The sequence below is a fragment of the Schistocerca nitens genome, chromosome 10, assembly GCF_023898315.1.
Source record: "Schistocerca nitens isolate TAMUIC-IGC-003100 chromosome 10, iqSchNite1.1, whole genome shotgun sequence".
In the NCBI taxonomy this organism is placed as follows: domain Eukaryota; kingdom Metazoa; phylum Arthropoda; class Insecta; order Orthoptera; family Acrididae; genus Schistocerca; species Schistocerca nitens.
This window is the reverse complement of record NC_064623.1, coordinates 130,701,811-130,723,730: the sequence shown is the minus strand read 5'-3', so window position 1 is coordinate 130,723,730 and position 21,920 is coordinate 130,701,811. Positions and strand designations below refer to the sequence as shown.

General features: G+C 44.0%; 1 protein-coding gene across 1 annotated transcript in view; it reads right to left on the bottom strand.

The window, feature by feature from the left end:
• The window catches only part of LOC126209931 (poly [ADP-ribose] polymerase tankyrase-1-like), an 84,909-nt gene that overhangs the window by 48,314 nt on the left and 14,675 nt on the right, over positions 1-21,920 (bottom strand). Inside the window, exon 2 of the mRNA XM_049939049.1 lies at positions 13,128-13,284. Coding sequence (XP_049795006.1) covers positions 13,128-13,284 — 157 coding nt within the window. The remainder of the gene's footprint in view (positions 1-13,127; positions 13,285-21,920) is intronic.

Genomic DNA, 21,920 nt, shown 5'->3' with positions numbered 1-21,920 from the left:
GAAGAGGAATTTGCGGCACAACTTGATAGAAGTAGGGATCGGTTGGTAAGACATGTTCTGAGGCATCAAGGGATCACCAATTTAGTACTGGAGGGCAGCGTGGAGGGTAAAAATCGTAGAGGGAGACCAAGATTCAAATGGTTCAAATGGCTCTGATAACTATGGGACTTAACATCTGAGTTCATCAGTCCCCTAGAACTTAGAACTACTTAAACCTAACTAACCTAAGGACATCACACACATCCATGCCCGAGGCAGGATTCGAACCTGCGACCGTAGCGGTTGCGCGGTTCCAAACTGAAGCGCCTAGAACCGCTCGGCCACACCGGCCGGCCGGGAGACCAAGAGATGGATACACTAAGCAGAATCAGAAACATGCAGGCTGCAGTAGGTACTTGGGGATGAAGAAGTTACATAGGATAGAGTAGCATGGAGAGCGGCATCAAACCAGTCTCTGGTCTGAAGACCACAACAACAACAACAACTTTACTTAGCGTACTTTCTGTGTGCTAAAACCCGAATGTGAGCACGATTCTCGTTCATATCTTACGTAATATTGTGTAGTTCACGTCTAGAGAGGCCACAAAATGACAGTGATGAATGTAAAGTTATTGTAATGTGATGTATACTTGAGGAAAGCTTTAATTCTGAGTGTTTCTCTCGGAATCAAACTGGGACGCAGCGGTGTGAGACGTGACGGTGGGCAGCGACAGCCGCAGACCGCCGTCCTCTCCGCTTTCCGTGTCTTCCCGACGTTCGGGTTCGGCAGGGGTGTCTCCTGGCGGCGAGTCATTCCGGGGAGCTGATGCGCGGTAATCCTGCAGACAGTGTCTGGGCCGCGAGTTGACAGCAGCGCTTTCCGTGTGCGAAGCGTCGAACTTGGCGTAATTCAACTGAGCTCAGCCTCACATCGTCGCTTTCAGCAGGATTACAAATACTCTCAACGCAGCCTCATTGAGTGATTTTGAGGTTTGATGCGGCCCGCCACGAATTCCTTTCCTGTGCTAACCTCTTCATCTCAGAGTAACACTTGCAACCTACGTCCTCAATTATTTGCTTGACGTATTCCAGTCTCTGTCTTCCTCTATAGTTTTTGCCCTCTACCGCTCCCTCTAGTACCATGGAAGTCATTCCCTCATGTCTTAGCAGATGTCCTATCATCCTGTCCCGTCTCCTTGTCAGTGTTTTCCACATATTCCTTTCCTCTCCGATTCTGCGTAGAACCTCCTCATTCCTTACCTTATCAGTCCACCTAATTTTCAACATTCGTCTGTAGCACCACATCTCAAATGCTTCGATTCTCTTCTGTTCCGGTTTTCCCACAGTCCATGTTTCACTACCATACAATGCTGTACTCCAGACGTACATCCTCAGAAATTTCTTCCTCAAATTAAGGCCGGTATTTGATATTAGTAGACTTCTCTTGGCCAGAAATGCCTTTTTTGCCATAGCGAGTCTGCTTTTGATGTCCTCCTTGCTCCTTCCATCATTGGTTATTTTACTTTCCTAGGTATCAGAATTGCTTAACCTCATTGACTTCGTGACCATCAATCCTGATGTTAAGTTTCTCGCTGTTCTCATTTCTACTACTTCTCATTACTTTCGTCTTTCTCCGATTTACTCTCAAACCATACTGTGTACTCATTAGACTGTTCATTCCGTTAAGCAGATCATTTAATTCTTCTTCACTTTCACTCAGGATAGCAATGTCATCAGCGAATTGTATCATTGATATCTTTTCACCTTGTATTTTAATTCCACTCCTGAACCTTTCTTTTATTTCCATCATTGCTTCCTCGATGTACAGATTGAAGAGTAGGGGTGAAAGGCTACAGCCTTGTCTTACATCCTTCTTAATACAAGCACTTCGTTCCTGATCGTCCACTCTTATTATTCCCTCTTGGTTGTTGTACATATTGTATATGACCCGTCTCTCCCTATAGCTTACCCCCACTTTTTTCAGAATCTCTATCAGCTTGCACCATTTTATATTGTCGAACGCTTTTTCCAGGTCGACAAATCCTATGAAAGTGTCTTAATTTTTCTTTAGCCTTGCTTCCATTATTAGCCGTAACGTCAGAATTGCCTCTCTCGTCGCTTTACTTTTCCTAAAGCCAAACTGATCGTCACCTAGCGCATTCTCAATTTTCTTTTCCATTCTTCTGTGTATTATTCTTGTAAGCAGCTTCGATGCATGAGCTGTTAAGCTGATTGTGCGATAATTCTCGCACTTGTCAGCTCTTGCCGCCTACGGAATTGTGTGGATGATGCTTTTCCGAAAGTCAGATGGTATATCGCCAGACTCATATATTCTACACACCAACGTGAATAATCGTTTTGTTGCCACTTCCCCCAATGATTTTAGAAATTCTGATGGAATGTTATCCATCCCTTCTGCCTTATTTGACCCTAAGTCCTCCAAAGCTCTTTTAAATTCCGATTCTAATACTGGATCCCCTATCTCTTCTAAATCGACTCCTGTTTCTTCTTCTATCACATCAGACAAATCTTCACCCTCATAGAGGCTTTCAATATATTCTTTCCACCTATCTGCTCTCTCCTCTGCATTTAACAGTGGAATTCCCGTTGCACTCTTAATGTTACCACCGTTGCTTTTATTGTCACCAAAGGTTGTTTTGACTTTGCTGTATGCTGAGTCTGTCCTTCCGACAATCATATCTTTTTCGATGTCTTCACATTTTTCCTGCAGCCATTTCGTCTTAGCTCCCTGCACTTCCTATTTATTTCATTCCTCAGCGACTTGTATTTCTGTATTCCTGATTTTCCCGGAACATGTTTGTACTTCCTCCTTTCATCAATCAACTGATGTGTTTCTTCTGTTACCCATGGTTTCTTCGTAGCTACCTTCTTTGTACCTATGTTTTCCTTCCCAACTTATATGAAATTTAAATTTGCAATTGTGAGAAGCGACGCAGCAATGGACGTAGACAGTTTTGCTACAACTGTTTGTGATTGACCGCGCCAAATATCTTCAGCATTTGCACGCTCTTGAGCAACCTGTAATTTTGTGAATAAATACAACTCATTTCCTCTCAACAAGATGTAAAGGAAAGTAGCTAGTGTAAATTATGTCTCAGTCTCCGGCGTCGTGTTAAATGCAGGAACAGTGCTTCTTGACAGAATGAGATTTTCACTCTGCAGCGGAGTGTGCGCTGATATGAAACTTCGTGGCAGATTAAAACTGTGTGCCGGACCGAGACTCGAACTCGGGACCTTTGCCTTTCGCGGGCAAGTACTCTACCAACTGAGCTACCCAAGCACGACTCACGCCCCGTCCTCACAGCTTTGCTTCTGCCAGCACCTCGTCTCCTACCTTCCAAACTTAACAGAAGCTCTCCTGCGAACCATGCAGAACTAGCACTCCTGAAAGAAAGGATATTGCGGAGACATGGCTTAGTCACAGCCTGGGGGATGTTTCCAAAATGAGATTTTCACTCTGCAGCGGAGTGTGCGCTGATATGAAACTTCCTGGCAGATTAAAACTGTTTGCCGGACCGAGACTCGAACTCGGGAGTCTCGGTCTCGGTCTGGTAAACAGTTTTAATCTGCCAGGAAATTTCAGTGCTTCTTGAGTCTGGATGTTTTCAAGTGCACTTTCGTAGTGATATTTGCAGAATTTCAATAAACATTTACTACATTCGAATTACAATAGTACTGCACTAGTAAACATTGCTATTCCTATTGGATGTATTAACTCAACTAATTTTTTAAATAATTCAGTAACCAGCCTATAAATTGCTAGGGTGAATGATCATTTCGTAGGTTCTTGTTTATTTCACTTGCCGCAGCGTCGCTTGTGTGAAGTTTTTCTCGTTAGTGTTGTTCTGTCTGCCGTGTGAGTCCTAGCGCCTCCAATCCGCCCCACTGTCTCTTTGTGTTAAAAAAAAAAAAATGTGTGAAATGTTATGGGACTTAACTGCTAAGGTCATCAGTCCCTAAGCTTGCACACTACTTAACCTAAATTAACCTAAGGACAAACACACACACCCATGCCTGAGGGAGGACTCGAACCTCCGCCGGGACGAGCCGCACAGTCCATGACTGTAGCGCCTTAAACCGCTCGGCTAATCCTGCGCGACAAACTCCTTTATTGTACGCTGCCACGGCGTCAGTTTTTCTCAGATCGTCTTTGATGGGTTTTGTGATGTCGGGACGTAGTACCACTGGCTGTACCCCTCGTCCCCCCCCCCTCCCCCACCCCCAATAATATGGCTGCTCTACCACAGTACGAACAGCTGTATCTTTGCCAGATCAGTTCTCTGTAGTACGCGCTCTTTGCTTGACGCATTGCGCATACGCTGTGAGAATAAAAGTATTCATAGTAAGTGACGGGAGTGCGAGTGATGGTTTATCGTCGTAGTTACCACGCCGGGCCCCACTACCTACAGTGATATCTAAATACACGCTAGGAATGAAAAATCGCAAATTTTCTTGTACTGTTTCTACAAATAGTGAATTTTCGCGGACAAGTGGCTGACCATTACGAAATCAACGCTTTTGTTGTTTGTTTTCAGTAGTGTTGTCAGTAGTGCTGCCCTTTTCGTGGTGTCAGCTGCGCCTCACAAGTGGTACAGGTCGCGCAGAGCACCGCGACCGACAGATGTGCAGTGGGCAGGGCACGCGTGGGGCTGCGGCAGCCGGCGTAGGGGAAGTGCCGCTCTGAACTCTAGCCTGAGCTCACACTTTCTGTGACTGTTAAGGCGGGGGGGGGGGGGGGGGGCTCCATGCCCACAGCTGCAAGGTGACCATTCCAAGGAAACTACTACACTACTGGTCATTAAAACTGCTACACCAAGAAGAAATGCAGATGATAAACGGGTATTCATTGGACAAATATATTATACTGGAACTGACATGTGGTTACATTTTCACGCAATTTGGGTGCATAGATCCTGAGAAATCAGTACCCAGAACAACCACCTCTGGCCGTAATAACGGCCTTCATACGCCTGGGCATTGAGTCAAACAAAGCTTGGATGGCGTGTACAGGTACAGCTACCCAAGCAGTGTCAACACGATAAAACAGTTCATCAAGAGTAGTGACTGGCGTATTGTGACGGGTCAGTTACTCGGCCACCATTCACGTTTTCAATTGGTGAGAGATCTGGAGATCGTGCTGGCCAGGGCAGCAGTCGAACATTTTCTGTATCCAGAAAGGCCCGTACAGGACCTGCAACATGCGGTCGTGCATTATCCTGCTAAAATGTAGGGTTTCGCAGGTATCGAATGAAGCGTAGAGCCACGGGTCGTAACACATCCGAAATGTAACGTCCACTGTTCAAAGTGCCATCAATGCGAACAAGAGGTGACCGAGACGTGTAACCAATGGCACCCCATACCATCGCGCCGGGGGATACGCCAGTATGGCGGTGACGAATACATGCTTCCAATGTGCGTTCACCGCGATGTCGCCAAACACGGATGCGACCGTCATGATGCTGTAAGCAGATCCTGGATTCATCCGAAAAAAATACGTTTTGCCATTCGTGCACCCAGGTTCGTCGCTGAGTACACTATGGCAGGCGCTCCTGTCTCTGATGCAGCGTCAAGGGTGACCGCATCCATGGTCTCCGGGCTGATAGTCCATGCTGCTGCAAACGTCATCGAACTGTCCGTGGAGATGGTTGTTGTCTTGCAAACGTCCCTATCTGTTCACTCAGGGATCGAGACGTGGCTGCACGATCCGTTACAGCCATGCGGATACAATGTCTGTCATCTGGACTGCTAGTGATACGAGGCCATTGGGATCCAGCACGGGGCTCCTTATTACCCTCCTGAACCCACCGATTCAATATTCTGCTAACTGTCATTGGATGTCGACCAATGCGAGCAGCAGTGTCGCGATACGATAAACCGCAATCACCATAGGCTACAATCCAACCTTTATCAAAGTCGGAAACGTGATAGTACGCATTTCTCCTCTTTACGCGAGGCATCACAACAACGGTTCTCCAGGCAACACCCAGTCAACTGCTGTTTGTGTATGAGAAATCAGTTGGAAACTTCCCTCATGTCAGCACGTTGTAGGTGTCGCCACCGGCGCCAGCCTTGTGTGAATGCTCTGAAAAGCTAATCATTTGCATATCACAGTATCTTCTTTCTGTCGGTTAAATTTCGCGTCTGTAGCACGTCATCATCTTAGTGTAGCAATTTTAATGGCCAGTAGTGTATTAATTCTGCTTCTAAAAAGAATTCCCCTGAAAACACAGCGATTTATTTTCACTTGGCTTGTTAATCATTTGCACCTTTCACAGAAGCGAATTTTGAGTAAAACCTGACACGTTTCTCTGGTTGCCATGTTAAAATTTGCTTCTTTTGCCACAGCACAGCGTAGTATACACAGTATCACCTCTCCAACATGTGCAGAGGCAACTGCGGGAGAATTCTATAACAGTGACTTATTAAGTTTAAGTGTGGAACTGAGGAAAAGTAATGTCAGTATTTTATCGGCAAAGCACATCCTCAAAAAAAATAAACGTTTAGAGACTTATGTTGCTCCAAAACCCATAGCATTTCTCGTTTCAACCGCTATTGATGGCCCCTAAACATTACATTCTTTCGTCGAGTAAGTCTGTAGTTAGTGGAATAACATGGCAGGGAATGAACTTTTGCACAATAACCGAATGGAAAAAATACCTTCCTCTTTCTGTGCTATCATTTGCCAAAATCTCATTTCGATATCTCAAACCGTTTATGGCCTGCTCATGTGGCCGAGCGGTTCTAGGCGCCTCAGTCCGGAACCGCGCTGCTGTTACGGTCGCAGGTTCGAATCCTGCCTCGGGCATGGATGTGTGTGATGTCCTTAGGTTAGTTAGGTTTAAGTCGTTCTAAGTCTAGGGGACTGATGACCTCAGATGTTAAGTCCCACAGAGCTTAGAGCCGTTTGGAGCATTTGAAACCGTTTATGAAATATGAAGAATGTTGTGGATATTTCATTCTGGATTCATCGCAGACGTGGTGCGATCGCAAATGACTGTGCTACATCAGATCAACTTTCTAGAGGTTCGTGACAGATAGAGACCTCCACCCAAGTCTTAAGAAGAATTCGATATGTCAGCGAAATTTCATACGCAGCAATATATTATGTAATTTTTACAAGACGCAAAACCATAGCGACCCCCATTTTTCATTGCAAACTTTTTCAAATTTCGCGCAGTGTGTTACTTCCATGTAAGTATCACAATAACTATGACCGTTAACGAAATGATGGGCGCATCATCATGATCCTTGCATATAAAGCTATGCGTGAAACAAAAACGTTTTTTTACTATATAGTATCTGTAAAATCGTTTGAGAAATACTGCAGTGCGTGCGTCTCGATTCTGTGATCGACGACCAGCCAAAAGGTGGCAAATATTTTATTTATAAATGAAAAAATCTGCTAGATTGGTGCCGCGACTCTTGACGCTGGAACAAAAACGCATGAGAATGGACACATCGGAACAATGTTTGGCCCGTTTCAGGAGAAACGAACAAAATTTTTTACACCAGTTTGTGACCACAGATGAAACCCCAGAGACAAAATAACAGTCAAAGCAGTGGAAACATGTTGATTCTCCGCCACCAAAGAAAGCGTAGGCAATTCCTTCGCCGGGAAAGGTCGTGGCATCATTGTTCTGGAATGCGAAAGGGGTTCTGTGTGTAAATTATCTCTACACTGGCCAAACAGTTACTGGAGAATACTATGCTACCTCCTGGACAAATTGCAAGAAAAGATACGGCGAAAAAAGCCACGTTTAGCAAGGAAGAAAGTAATCTTCCATCAAGACAATGCGCGCCCGCACACATGTGCCGTCGCTATGGCAAAATTACACGGACTAAGGTATGCATTGTTGCCACACCTATCTTATTCACCTTACATGGTTCCGTCAGACTTTCATCTCTTGCTAAAATTGAAATTTTTCTTGGTGGTCGAAGACTCACTTCAGACGAAGAACTGATAGCCGGAGTTGACAACTATGTTGCAGGCCTGGAGGAAACACATTTTCGAGATGGGATCAAGGCACTCGAACATCGTTGGACCAAGTGCATTTATCTACAAGCAGACTACATTAAAAAACAGAAGAAGTTCCAGTGATCTAAGTACTTTCTTTCTATTCTGTTCCGAGAACTTTTGAAACTACTCTCGTACGCGAGCATAAAACACGTTCCAAATTCTACAGCTGACCGACGTCACAGATATAGGCCTATAGTTTTGTGTGTCTTCTTGACGACACTTCCTGAAAATGGGAGTCACATATCCTTTTTTTCCAATCGTCACAACCACTTCGCTGCTCCAAAGACCTACGGCAGAGTGCTGCTAGAAGAGGGATGGATTCATTCGAATACTCTACGTAGATACGTTTTGGTATCCCGTCAATGCAGTGGCCTTCCCTCTGTTGAGCGATTTCCGTTACTTTATCTATACAACGGTAACTTGTGAACCGCTATTTGAAAGACTTTTGCAACTACAGACACACACACAAGTGTTTACATTAGTCAAAGATCCCTCAAATGTAGTGTTAAGGAAAACAGTTCCCGTCAACAGCTAACATACAGACAGTAGCTTGGCATCGCACAATGTAAGCACTAGGGCAGTATACAAAGATTATGATATAGATTTAGAAACGACTAAAACATAGAGATATCATATGACATGATTACAGATATAAATGTGCGTAGGAACAGCGCTTTATAAAACTGCAAGTAAGGAAAATATCTTTAATAGCAGACTTATTTAACTCCTCCTATGAGAAAGTAGCTGTGACAGAATACTAACTCATTTAAATGACCAAAACTTCTTAAATGCCTCACAGTTTGTCTTTCGTGAACATTTCTCTACAGAGAAATCAGTACAGCACTTCACAAATTAAGCGGCTGCAGAGCCAAGCAAGATAAATTACACTATTCGTATATTATGTGACCTTTCCAGAGTCTTTGATTGTGTGGATCATATTATTCCACTTGGCAAACTAATGGGTTCTGGCATTAATGCACCCCCTTCTCCACAGATGGAGCCTCAACTTCATAACAGAAATCACAGGATGTTACAGGCACGAAACTAACATCAGTATGGCTTGAAACTATGAGGCCCCACAACGATATGTACTGGGCACTGATTCACATTACGTGATTTCAAACACGCAAAGAAATGTGTGCAGGCGCTCCACCAAGTCGCCATTATGAAAACTTCCTGGAACGTCAAAATTGTTCAGTAAGCAGTACATTATCTTTTCTGAACTTGAGGAGCGCATATGTTGATTGTCCGTGTGGCTCCTGACGATCGAAAGCTTTCCCAGTGACAGGATTGCTTCCAAGACCTTAAATTCCTACCAACAAGCTTGTCTTTTAAGACCTGTATCAACTTTGTGCGCAATCTTGAGAGTCACCATGTACACTGTAATACTATCGATGTCAAACTTTCTTCCACATTTTTACTTATTTAGCAAAAACAATGATGAACGCTTTGTACGAGGTGTTCTGCCAATTGGCAAATACAGCTCATATATGTGGCTTCTTTACGAAGCGGTCCCGGCAAACTCGACTGTTTCTACGGTTACAGTAAGAGACTCATTCGTTCAGGAACCTTTTTAAAAAACGTGCAACATGCAACAATAGTAAGTATGTAGGAGCAGTAACATAACTTTAATTAAGCTGTCAGACGCAGTAGGCTGGCACAGGGTACACCAGACCACCCCCAGGACGATACAGGGATGCCTCGGAGGAGCTGCTGCTCCACAGGTCACGGACAATACACTGACGGGGGAAAAATCGCAGCACCAAGGAGACTCACAACAAAAAAGAAACTAGGTAGGCGTGTTTCTACAGGGTGGCGCACGAAATGTGTTACCATTTTATTTTTGAATATAAACTTTATTGTCAATACAATCTGAAAGGAACATATACTACAATGAGGAGCCGTCCATGGAGATTTGTTCTAACTCAGCACATGCTCAATATGTCCACCATTTCGTTTCCTAACTTCCTTCAAACGAACACTGAAGTTAGCGATTACCCTACGGCACATATCTTCCGTAATTTCACTGCAAGCTTGAAGAATAAGTCTTCTGAGCTCCATTAAATCACGTGGACGTTTCGGGAAAATTTTTTCCTTTAGGTACCCCCAAAGAAAAAAGTCACATGGATTGAGGTCTGGACTATTGGGGAGGGGGGGGGGGGGAGGGGCAATTTTGTCCGTCATTGAACCGACCTGGAAAACTGAGTGAAATGATTCGTATGTCGAAATGCTCGTGTAAAAACTCCAACACAGTGTTTGCAGTAGGTGGCCTTGCACCATCTTGCATGAACCACCGCGTGTCGAAGGGCAATGCAGTAGCAAGAAGCTGTGGAATGAAGCTATTGCGAAGCGTGTTCAAATAACGCTCGCTGTTCACAGTTTCTTCAAAGAAAAAGGGTCCAATAAGTCCGTAACTGGAAATTGCTGCCCACGCTGTAATCCTCGGAGCGTAATGTTATCGTTCATGAAGCACTTGTGGGTTTTCAGTGGCCCAAAACTGTACATTTTGTTTGTTAACCACACCGTCTAAATGAATATGCGCCTCGTCTGAAAACCAAACGTTGTTGAGAGTTTCTTCCCTATCCTCCGCCCACTGAGCAAACAATAGTCTCTGCTGCTTGTGTTCTTCAGTGAGCTTCTGTGCACAGGTCATCTTGTATGGGTACATATGGAGGTCACTTTTAAGAATGCATTGAACGGAGCGTGTGGATGTTCCCACTTGCACTGCTGCCTTTCTACACGATTTCCCGGGACTTCTCTGTACAGCAACTCGTACCGCTTCAATATTCTCCGGTGAACAAACAGGCTTAAGCCGAGATCGCTGCGCTTCCAATACTGTTCCTTCCTGTACAAATTTATCGTACAACCTGTGGATGGTCTTCTTGCGAGGGACCCATCGTGTGTTAAACTATTGTCGAAAACTCCTCTGAGTCACAACAAGGCATTTAGTTCCATGGAAAAGTAACACAATTGCCGATCGTTGCTGTGTCGTCAGTCTTCCATTGTCAGCCATTGCTGATTACTAGTCTCCTAGCGGCAGTATCGTGAATTAAACGTCATTTCGTAACTCATTTGTTTTTCCAAGCTCTGCTAATGTGCGTCGTAAATTCTGGAGGAAACAGTTGGTAACACATTTCGTGCGCCACCCTGTACATCTGGTAGATGACATCTGTTCATATTTCGTGCCATTCATGTAACAGTGTCGCTAGGAGCGTCGCTATGAGGATGCAAATAACGTCTGCTTTAAATACACGCCTTAACTGTCATGAGCTTTTGTTACCTTACAGACTGGACGTGGTGAAATGATATTAGTCAAGAATGCCTGTAAGGTGACAAAGATAACATCATCAACGCCTCACTGATTTTGTACGAGGTCTTGTAATTGGACTACGAGAAACTGGAGCTTCGTGCTGTGATATTGTAGAAAGACGTGGCAGGGATGTAGGCACTGCACATCATTGTCTGGCAGAGATGATAATGGGAATGTACGGTAAGGGGCAAGATCAGTTTGGATTCCGTAGAAATGTTGGAACACGTAACGCAATACTGACCCTATGACTTATCTTAGAAAAAAGATTAAGTAAAGGCAAACCTACGTTTCTAGCATTTGTAGACTTAGAAAAAGCTTTTGACAATGTTGACTGGAATACTCTACTTCAAATTCTGAAGGTGACAGTGGTAAAATACAGGGAGCGAAAGGCTAGTTACAATTTGTATAGAAACCAGATGGCAGTTATAAGAGTCGAGGGGCATGAAAGGGAAGCAGTGGTCGGCAAAGGAGTGAGACAGGGTTTTAGCCTCTCCCCGATGCTATTCAATCTGTATATCGAGTAAGCAGTAAAGGAAACAAAAAAAAATTCGGAGTAGAAATTAAAATCCATGGAGAAGAAATAAAAACTTAGAGGTTCGCCGATGACATTGTAATTCTGTCAGAGACAGCAAAGGACTTGGAAGAGCAGTTGAACGGAATGGACAGTGTCTTGAAAGGAGGGTATAAGATGAATATCAACAAAAGCAAAACGAGGATAATGGAATGTAGTCGAATTAAACCGGGTGATGCTGAGGGAATCAGATTAGGAAATGAGACGCTTAAAGTAGTAAAGGAGTTTTGCTATTTGGGGAGCAAAATAATTGATGATGGTCGAAGTAGAGAGGATATAAAATGTAGACTGGCAATGGCAAGGAAATAGTTTCTGAAGAAGATAAATGTGTTAACATCGAGCATTGATTTAAGTGTCAGGAAGTCGTTTCTGAAAGTATTTGTATGGAGTGTAGCCATGTATGGAAGTGAAACATGGACGATAAATAGTTTAGACAAGAAGAGAATAGAAGCTTTCGAAATGCGATGCTACAGAAGAATGTTGAAGATTAGATGGGTAGATCACATAACTAATGAGGAGTTATTGAATAGAATTGGGGAGGAGTTTGTGGCAGAACTTGACTAGAGGAAGGGATCGGTTGGTAGGACATGTTCTGAGGCATCAAGGGATCAGAAATTTAGTACTGGAGGGCAGCGTGGAGGGTAAAAATCGTAGAGGGAGACCAAGAGATGAATACACTAAGCAACCAGCCTGGAGCTATGGTCTGGGAAGCGATTTCGTATGACAGCACGAGCACTATCGGGGTTATCCCACTCACACTGTCTGCCAATTCGTACGTCAGATTGTCGATTCGACGAGTTGTGCCTCCATTCACGAACAGCTTTCTGCAGAGCGTTGTCCAACGGGCTAACGCTCGCCCACATAGCACTGTTGTAACCCAATATGCTGTACAGCGTTGACATGCTGCCTCGGCCTACACCGTCACCAGACCTGTCTCCAGTCGACCACATGTGAGACACCATCGAACGAAACTCCAGCGTTAACCAAAACCAGCGTTAACCGTTCCCTTATCGATCGATCGAGTGCAAGAGACACGGATGAAACTAACATCCAGCACTGGTACGACAAAATGGACGCATATTTTTCATTAATCTGCGTTAACTATTTCTCGGTGTTGGGATCTTTCTTCAACGACAAAGAGAGAGGAATAAAACTAGGTCCTTTGCATCCACCGCTGTCAAGATACGGTAACAGTGACAAGAGGAAGGTCACGTAGAGACTCCACTCACCAGACACGTCCCTCGCCGCGGCCGCCCGTGCACTGCTGGTGCTTGAGCTGGCGCTGGTGCCTATGAGCCCCGAGAGCCGCCGTGCTCCGCCCGTCCACCCCTCGGTCCCCACCACCACCCCCGCCGCCTCGCCACGTGGCTGACGTGCCAACTACTCCTGCTCGACGCCACACAAGGCAGACAGCGGGGTCACGTGACCGTGACAGCGCTTAATGGGTTCGCCGATAAAATTTTGCCGAGAGTCCTAACAAGTTTGGTCTTAAATACACTCCTGGTCATTAAAATTGCTACACCACGAAGATGATGTGCTACAGACGCGAAATTTAACCGACAGGGAGAAGATGCTGATTAGCTATTCAGAGCATTCACACAAGGTTCGCGCCGGTGGCGACACCTACAACGTGCTGACGTGAGGAAAGTATACAACCAATTTCTCATACACAAACAGCAGTTGACCGGCGCTGCCTGGTGAAATTTTATTGTGATACCTCGTGTAAGGAGGAGAAATGCGTACCATCACGCTTCCGACTTTGATAAAAGTCAGGTTGTAGCCTATCGCGATTGCGGTTTATCGTATCGCGACATTGCTGCTCGCGTTGGTCGAGATCCAATGACTGTTAGCAGAATATGGAATCGGTGGGTTCAGGAGAGTAGTACGGAATGCCGTGCTGGATGCCAACGGCCTCGTATCACGAGCAGTAGAGATAACTGGCACGTTATCCACATGGTTGTAACGGATCGTGCAGCCACGTCTCGATCCCTGAGTCAGCGGATGGGGACGTTTGCAAGACAACAACTATCTGCACGAACAGTTCGACGACGTTTGCAGCAGCACGGACTATCAGCTCGCAGACCGTGGCTGCGGTTACCCTTGACGTTGCATCACAGACAGGAGCGCCTGTGATGGTGTACTCAACGACGAACCTGGGTGCACGAATGGCTAAACGTATTTTTTTCGGATGAATTCAGGTTCTGTTTACAGCATCATGATGGTCGCATCCGTGTTTGGCGACATCGCGGTGAACGCACATTGCAAGCGTGTATTCGTCAACGCCATTCTGGCGTATCCCCCGGCGAGATGGTAGGGGTGCCATTGGGTAAACGGTCAGTCACCTCTTGTTGGCACTGACGGCACTTTGAACAGTGGACGTTACATTCCAGATGTGTTACGACCCGTGGCTCTACCCTTCATTCGATCCCTGCGAAACCCTATATTTCAGTAGGATAATGCACGACCGCATGTTGCAGGTCCTGTATGGGCCTTTCTGGATACAGAAAATGTTCGACTGCTGCCCTAGGCAGCACATTCTCCAGATCTCTCACCAATTGAAAACGTCCGGTCAATGGTGGCCTAGCAACTGGCTCGTCACGGTACGCCAGTAGCCCTCTTTATGAACTGTGGTATCGTGTTGAAGCTGCATGGGCAGCTGTACCTGTACACGCCATCCAAGCTCTGTTTGACTCAATGCTCAGGCGTATCAAGGCCGTTATTACGGCCAGAGGTGGTTGATGTGGGTACTGATTTCTCAGGATCTATGCACCCAAACTGCGTGAAAATGTAATCACATGTCAGTTCTAGTATAATACATTTGTCCAATGAATACCCGTTTATCATCTGCATTTCTTCTTGGTTTAGCTATTTTAATGGCCAGTAGTGTAAAATCAGTAAGCGGACTGAACAGTCTAGTCAGTCACCTAGTCACGTAGTCACGTAGTCACCGTGCTGAAGATTGCCCATACAAATCCGAAATACTGAATTCGATCTTCCAGAATTGTTCCACCACGGAAGACGGTAAAACAGTTCCTTCTTTCAATCACTACATTAACGAGGAAGTGGCAGATATTGTGATAAGTGATCGTGGAACGGAAGAACAGCTACAATCGATAGGTGGTCGAAACGCATCTGTCCGACACGACACCTACGAGTTCTACAGAGATTATGTGAAACAACTTCTTCCCCTTCTATCTGCAGCGTATCGCGGGACGCTGGAGCACTGAAGGGCACACGGTGACTGGATGAAATCGCAGGGCATTCCGCTATACGAGAAGGGTCGTAGGACCGATGCACGTAATTATAGGCCTATATAGCTGACGCAGATCTGTTGTAGCACAAGCTGCGACGTAGTCGCGAATTGAACAGCGACCCAAAATTAGAATAAATTTCCATGCATTCACGTCTACGCTCATAAATTTTTTGTCACCAGACTGTCGGTTTTGTTCTGTAATGACCATCTTCAGATCTGTTTTATGGAAACATTTGCTAATATACTGGAGCCATAGCAGCAAAGTCAAATGCTAAACACAAAATCAGCGCCAGCATCATCAAACGTGTATAAATCGTCAGCAGCCCTACTGTTTCAAACCAAATTGCCCAAAGGTATATAAATAACAGTATATACAAGAGCCATCTCGTCAGCAGCACTATTTTTCAAAGCAAACTGCCCAGATTGCTTTGAACAGAACTGCTTTTGATTACTCTTGTATATACTGTTATTTATATACCTCTGGGCAGTTTGGTTTGAAACAGTAAGGCTTCTGACGAGATGGTTCTTGTATATACCATTATTTATACGCATTTGACGATGCTTCCGCTGCTTTTGTGTTTAGCTTTTGACGATGTATACTAGGACGTGTTTTTATAAAATAGACCTGAAGATGGTCATTACAAACCGAAACCGATAGTGTGATGACAAAAAATTTGCGACCAGAGACGTGAATAAATTTAGATCTCTTGTAGAATTATGGAACGTGTTCCAGGCTCAAGTATTACGTCGTTTTCGAAGAACAGATATCTCCTCTATAAAAGTCAACGCCGTCTTACGAAATTCAGTTCGCTGTGTTCCTCTGTGAGAGCCACACGGCTGTACACACCAGCGTTCAAGTTGACGCCGTCCCACACTGCCCTTTAGCGGGAAACGAGTTCTCCGAGTATCTGACCAGATTTCCAGATTTGTGACTGGATTCAATACTTCCTCGCAGACAGAACTCAGTGTGTCGCCCTCAACGGAATAAAATCGAAAGATGTAAAGGTAAATTCCAGAATTGCCCAAGAAAGTGTAATAGGACCGTTACTGTTTACATTGTATATAAATGATCTAGTAAAAAACATCAGAAGCTCTATAAGACTGTTCGCACACGATCCGGTTATCTATAAGAAAGCAGCAGCGCCAAAACACAATATCACTTTCCGGATTGGTCTACAGAACATTCATGAATGGTGCAGGCTCTGGTAGTGACCTTGAACGTATATAAGTGTACCGTACTGCGTATGCACAGGGAAAGAAATCCATTACTGTACAACAACACTGAAGATGACAAGTTGTTGGAAACAGTGTCAACCGTAAGATACCCAGGAGTAACAGAGCCACCTTAAGTGAAATGATCGCGTAAAACAAATAGTACGAAAAGCAGATGGCAGACTGAGATTCACAGCGTGAATCTTAAGGAAATGTAGCTCGTTCACGCTTTTTTGTACACTGCTTGTCAATGTCCGACTCTTACGCGGTAGGAATGATAGAAGAGTTGGAGAAGATCCAACGGAGAGCGGCGCGTTTCGCCACGGTATCTTCTGGTCGGCGCGGGGTGCTTAGCGAACTCCGGTGGCAGACGCTGCAAGAGAGGCGTTGTGCATCACGGATATACTGTATTACTGCGGTCCAAATTCCGAGAGAGTGCGTACCAGGAAGTCTAGGAGAACATGTTACGTCCTCCCAAAAGCATCTTGCGAAATGACCACAGCGAGAAAACCCGAGGAATTAGAGCTAGTACGTAATTTTACCGACATTCAGTCTTCTAAAGCGCCGTTCGCAGATGTAAAATGCAAAGAAGAATGTCCTGATAAATTAATGATGAGTGACAGGGGATTGGGAGCATTCCACGATAACGACTTTTCTTTTCCTCTCGGCTGAGGTACATTAGCAATAAACAATTTTTAAATACTGATAGTTTATGCGGAATAATATTCATATAAATAAGATTCTTTCAAATATTAAACATTTTAAAACTTGTGATTCAGATAAAACGTAATGCCCTGAGAATTACATGCTTTCCAGAACTATCGCACCCCGCAGAAGTACCCTCCGCCAGACACTGTCAGGTTACTTGCAGAGTGGAGACGTTCATGTGGTTGTAGAGGTAGATAACGCCACCGAATGCTGAAGAAGAAATGCTGATCCGACTGTCGCACAACGTGAAACAGTTACTAGTCGAGCGTTTTTTTTTTTTTGGTCATCAGTCTACTGACTGGTTTGATGCGGCCCGCCACGAATTCCTTTCCTGTGCTAACCTCTTCATCTCAGAGTAGCACTTGCAACCTACGTCGTCAATTATTTCCTTGACGTATTCCAATCTCTGTCTTCCTCTACAGTTTTTGCCCTCTACAGCTCCATCTAATACCATGGAAGTCATTCCCTCATGTCTTAGCAGATGTCCTATCATCCTGTCCCGTCTCCTTATCAGTGTTTTCCACATATTCCTTTCCTCTCCGATTCTGCGTAGAACCTCCTCATTCCTTACCTTATCAGTCCACCTAATTTTCAACATTCGTCTATAGCACCACATCTCAAATGCTTCGATTCTCTTCTGTTCCGGTTTTCCCACAGTCCATGTTTCACTACCATACAATGATGTAATCCAGACTACATCCTCAGAAATTTCTTCCTCAAATTAAGGCCGGTATTTGATATTAGTAGACTTCTCTTGGCCAGAAATGCCTTTTTTGCCATAGCGAGTCTGCTTTTGATGTCCTCCTTGCTCCGTCCGTCATTGGTTATTTTACTGCCTAGATAGCAGAATTGCTTAACTTCATTGACTTCGTGACCATCAATCCTGATGTTAAGTTTCTCGCTGTTCTCATTTTTACTACTTCTCATTACCTTCGCCTTTCTCCGATTTACTCTCAAACCATACTGTGTACTCATTAGACTGTCCATTCCGTTCAGCAGATCATTTGATTCCTCTTCACTTTCACTCAGGATAGCAATGTCATCAGCGAATCGTATCATTGATATCCTTTCACCTTGTATTTTAATTGCACTCCTGAACCTTTCTTTTATTTCCATCATTGCTTCCTCGATGTACAGATTGAAGAGTAGGGGCGAAAGGCTACTGCCTTGTCTTACACCCTTCTTAATACGAGCACTTCGTTCTTGATCGTCCACTCTTATTATTACCTCTTGGTTGTTGTACATATTGTATATGACCCGTCTCTCCATATAGCTTACCCCTACTTGTTTCAGAATCTCGAACAGCTTGCACCGTTTTATATTGTCGAACGCTTTTTCCAGGTCGACAAATCCTATGAAAGTGTCTTGATTTTTCTTTAGCCTTGCTTCCATTATTAGCCGTAACGTCAGAATTGCCTCTCTCGTCCCTTTACTTTTCCTAAAGCCAAACTGATCGTCACCTAGCGCATTCTCAATTTTCTTTTCCATTCTTCTGTATATTATTCTTGTAAGCAGTTTCGATGCATGAGCTGTTAAGCTGATTGTGCGATAATTCTCGCACTTGTCAGCTCTTGCCGTCTTCGGAATTGTGTGGATGATGCTTTTCCGAAAGTCAGATGGTATATCGCCAGACTCATATATTCTACACACCAACGAGAATAGTCGTTTTGTTGCCACTTCCCCCAATGATTTGAGAATTTCTGATGGAATGTTATCTATCCCTTCTGCCTTATTTGATCGTAAGTCCTCCAAAGCTCTTTTGATTCTAACACTGGATCCCCTATCTCTTCTAAATCGACTCCTGTTTCTTCTTCTATCACATGAGACAAATCTTCACCCTCATTGAGGCTTTCAATGTATTCTTTCCACCTATCTGCTCTCTCCCCTGCATTTAACAGTGGAATTCCCGTTGCACTGTTAATGTTACCACCGTTGCTTTTAATGTCACCAAAGGTTGTTTTGACTTTCCTGTATGCTGAGTCTGTCCTTCCGACAATCATATCTTTTTCGATGTCTTCACATTTTTCCTGCAGCCATTTCGTCTTAGCTTCCCTGCACTTCCTATTTATTTCATTCCTCAGCGACTGGTATTTCTGTATTCCTGATTTTCCCGGAACATGTTTGTACTTCCTCCTTTCATCAATCAACTGAAGTATTTCTTTTGTTACCCATGGTTTCTTCGCAGCTACCTTCTTTGTACTTATGTTTTCCTTCCCAGCTTCTGTGATGGCCCTTTTTAGAGATGTCCATTCCTCTTCAACTGTACTGCCTACTGCGCTATTCCTTATTGCTGTATCTATAGCGTTAGAGAACTTCAAACGTATCTCGTCATTCCTTAGTACTTCCGTATCCCACTTCTTTGCATATAGATTCTTCCTGACTAATGTCTTGAACTTCAGCCTACTCTTCATCACTACTATATTGTGATCTGAGTCTATATCTGCTCCTGGGTACGCCTTACAATCCAGTATCTGATTTCGGAATCTCTGTCTGACCATGATGTAATTTAATTGAAATCTTCCCGTATCTCCGGACCTTTTCCAAGTATACCTCCTCCTCTTGTGATTCTTGAAAAGGGTATTCGCTATTACTAGCTGAAACTTGTTATAGAACACAATTAGTCTTTCTCCTCTTTCATTCCTTGTCCCAAGCCCATATTCTCCTGTAACCTTTTCTTCTGCTCCTTCCCCTACAACTGCATTCCAGTCGTCCATGACTATTAGATTTTCGTCCTCCTTTACATACTGCATTACCCTTTCAATATCCTCATACACGTTCTCTATCTGTTCATCTTCAGTTTGCGACGTCGGCATGTATACCTGAACTATCGTTGTCGGTGTTGGTCTGTCTGCTGTCGATTCTGATTAGAACAACCCGGTCACTGTACTGTTCACAGTAACACACCCTCTGCCCTACCTTCCTATTCATAACGAATCCTACACCTGTTATACCATTTTCTGCTGCTGTTGATATTACCCGATACTCATCTGACCAGAAATCCTTGTCTTCCTTCCACTTCACTTCACTGACCCCTACTATATCTAGATTGAGCCATTTCCCTTCTCAAATTTTCTAGTTTCCCTACCGCGTTCAAGCTTCTGACATTCCACGCCCCGACTCGTAGAACGTTATCCTTTCGTTGATTATTCAATCTTTTTCTCATAGTAACCTCCCCCTTGGCAGTCCCCTCCCGGAGATCCGAATGGGGGACTATTCCGGAATCTTTTGCCAGTGGAGAGATCATCATGACACTTCTTCAGATACAGGCCACATGATCATCATGACACTTCTTCAGATACAGGCCACATGTCCTGTGGATACGCGCGTAAGGCGCGTAAAAAGCGTCCCACAGTTTCCCGCTGGAGAGGCAGGAGGTGACCCTGAGTGTATTTGGCAGCGTCGACCTCGAGATAACCTCTTGCTTGAACAGTGTTTTCCTCGAATCGATTGTGCGTCGTATTGGCTGAACGACTGCTTCCCGTTTTCTATCCTGCTTGCGCCACGGTAATTTAGATTTCCTGCTACTTCTGATTCCTACTGTCGATGACATTGGTAATCACAATTTTGTGACACGTTCCTAGGTACACACGCAAAATAATGAAAGATCAGTATCATAATAATTCCGATTTGAATCTGTATTGATGCAAAATTTCTCCCAGACGACAAATTAAATATATCTCAAACATCTCCAATCTACCCGACACTACAAGGCTTGCGGTTGAGCCGTCACAGAGAAACAAAATTTAGAGTCAATTACTTTTGCTAAACAACTGTATCGTAGAACCACTAGAACCCTCAGAAACGTGATTTATTCGCAGACGACTAATTCGGTGAAGCGAATCTGATAGATTTTGAAGAAAAAACGTACTTCGTAGCACATGAAGAAAGGAAATGAAGAGCTTACAAAAACTTTAAGACAGCCAGAGAGCCACTTACTGTGAACAGTGGAGTTATATGGTCATTCTGAACAAAATCAGCAGCAAAACAACTCTAACGACAATATTTCAGATACATATGGCAATGTCACAAGTAAAAGATGAAGAGATGGATAAAGTATATGAGGATATTTCCCAGGTAATACAGCACGTAAAGGTGATGATCATCAAATAAATATGCAGGTTTGGAATAGAATAGTATAGGAAGAAGCAGAAGACGGAGACGCAGGAGATTATGGGTTTGCTAGGAGGAATGAGAAACGAGAAAGGCTAAATGAGTTCTACAATAAATTTCGTATTTTCAAGATAAGAGGAATATGTTTACTTTGTAAAGACCCAGAGACATGGCAAGATTCCAGCTGGATTGTAACAGGGCCAGATGGAAATTCCGAAATCAGATATTGGAACTTAACGCTTTCGGATCAGATATAGACTCGGAATGCAGTTTAGTGATAGTTGTCTGAATTTAAGACAATCATCTAGAAGAATCACTGTGCAAGGATACTAGGGCACTGAGAAACAATGAGATGTGATTAAAGCTCTGTAAGACGTAAGAAATTGCCATACTGACTACCAAAGTAGTCAGTTAAGTCGAAGACGAATGTAGATCAATAAAAACTCCAATCACAGAAGTTGAACAGAGAAACATAGTCACAAAGAAGGTAACTGCGAAGAAACCTTGGGTTACGGAAGAATTACTTCAGCTGACTGAAGAAGGAAGGAATTACAAAAATGTTCAGGAAGAGTTGGGAGTACAGCAATATAAATCGCTTTGGAATGAAATAACTAGGGATAGCAGGGAAGCCAAGGTGAAATGGATGCAAGAAAATGGAAGAAATCGAAAAAGGAACGGTAGTCAGAAACACTAAATCAGCACGCAGATAATAATCCTCTGTCAGATTAAAAGCAAGGAC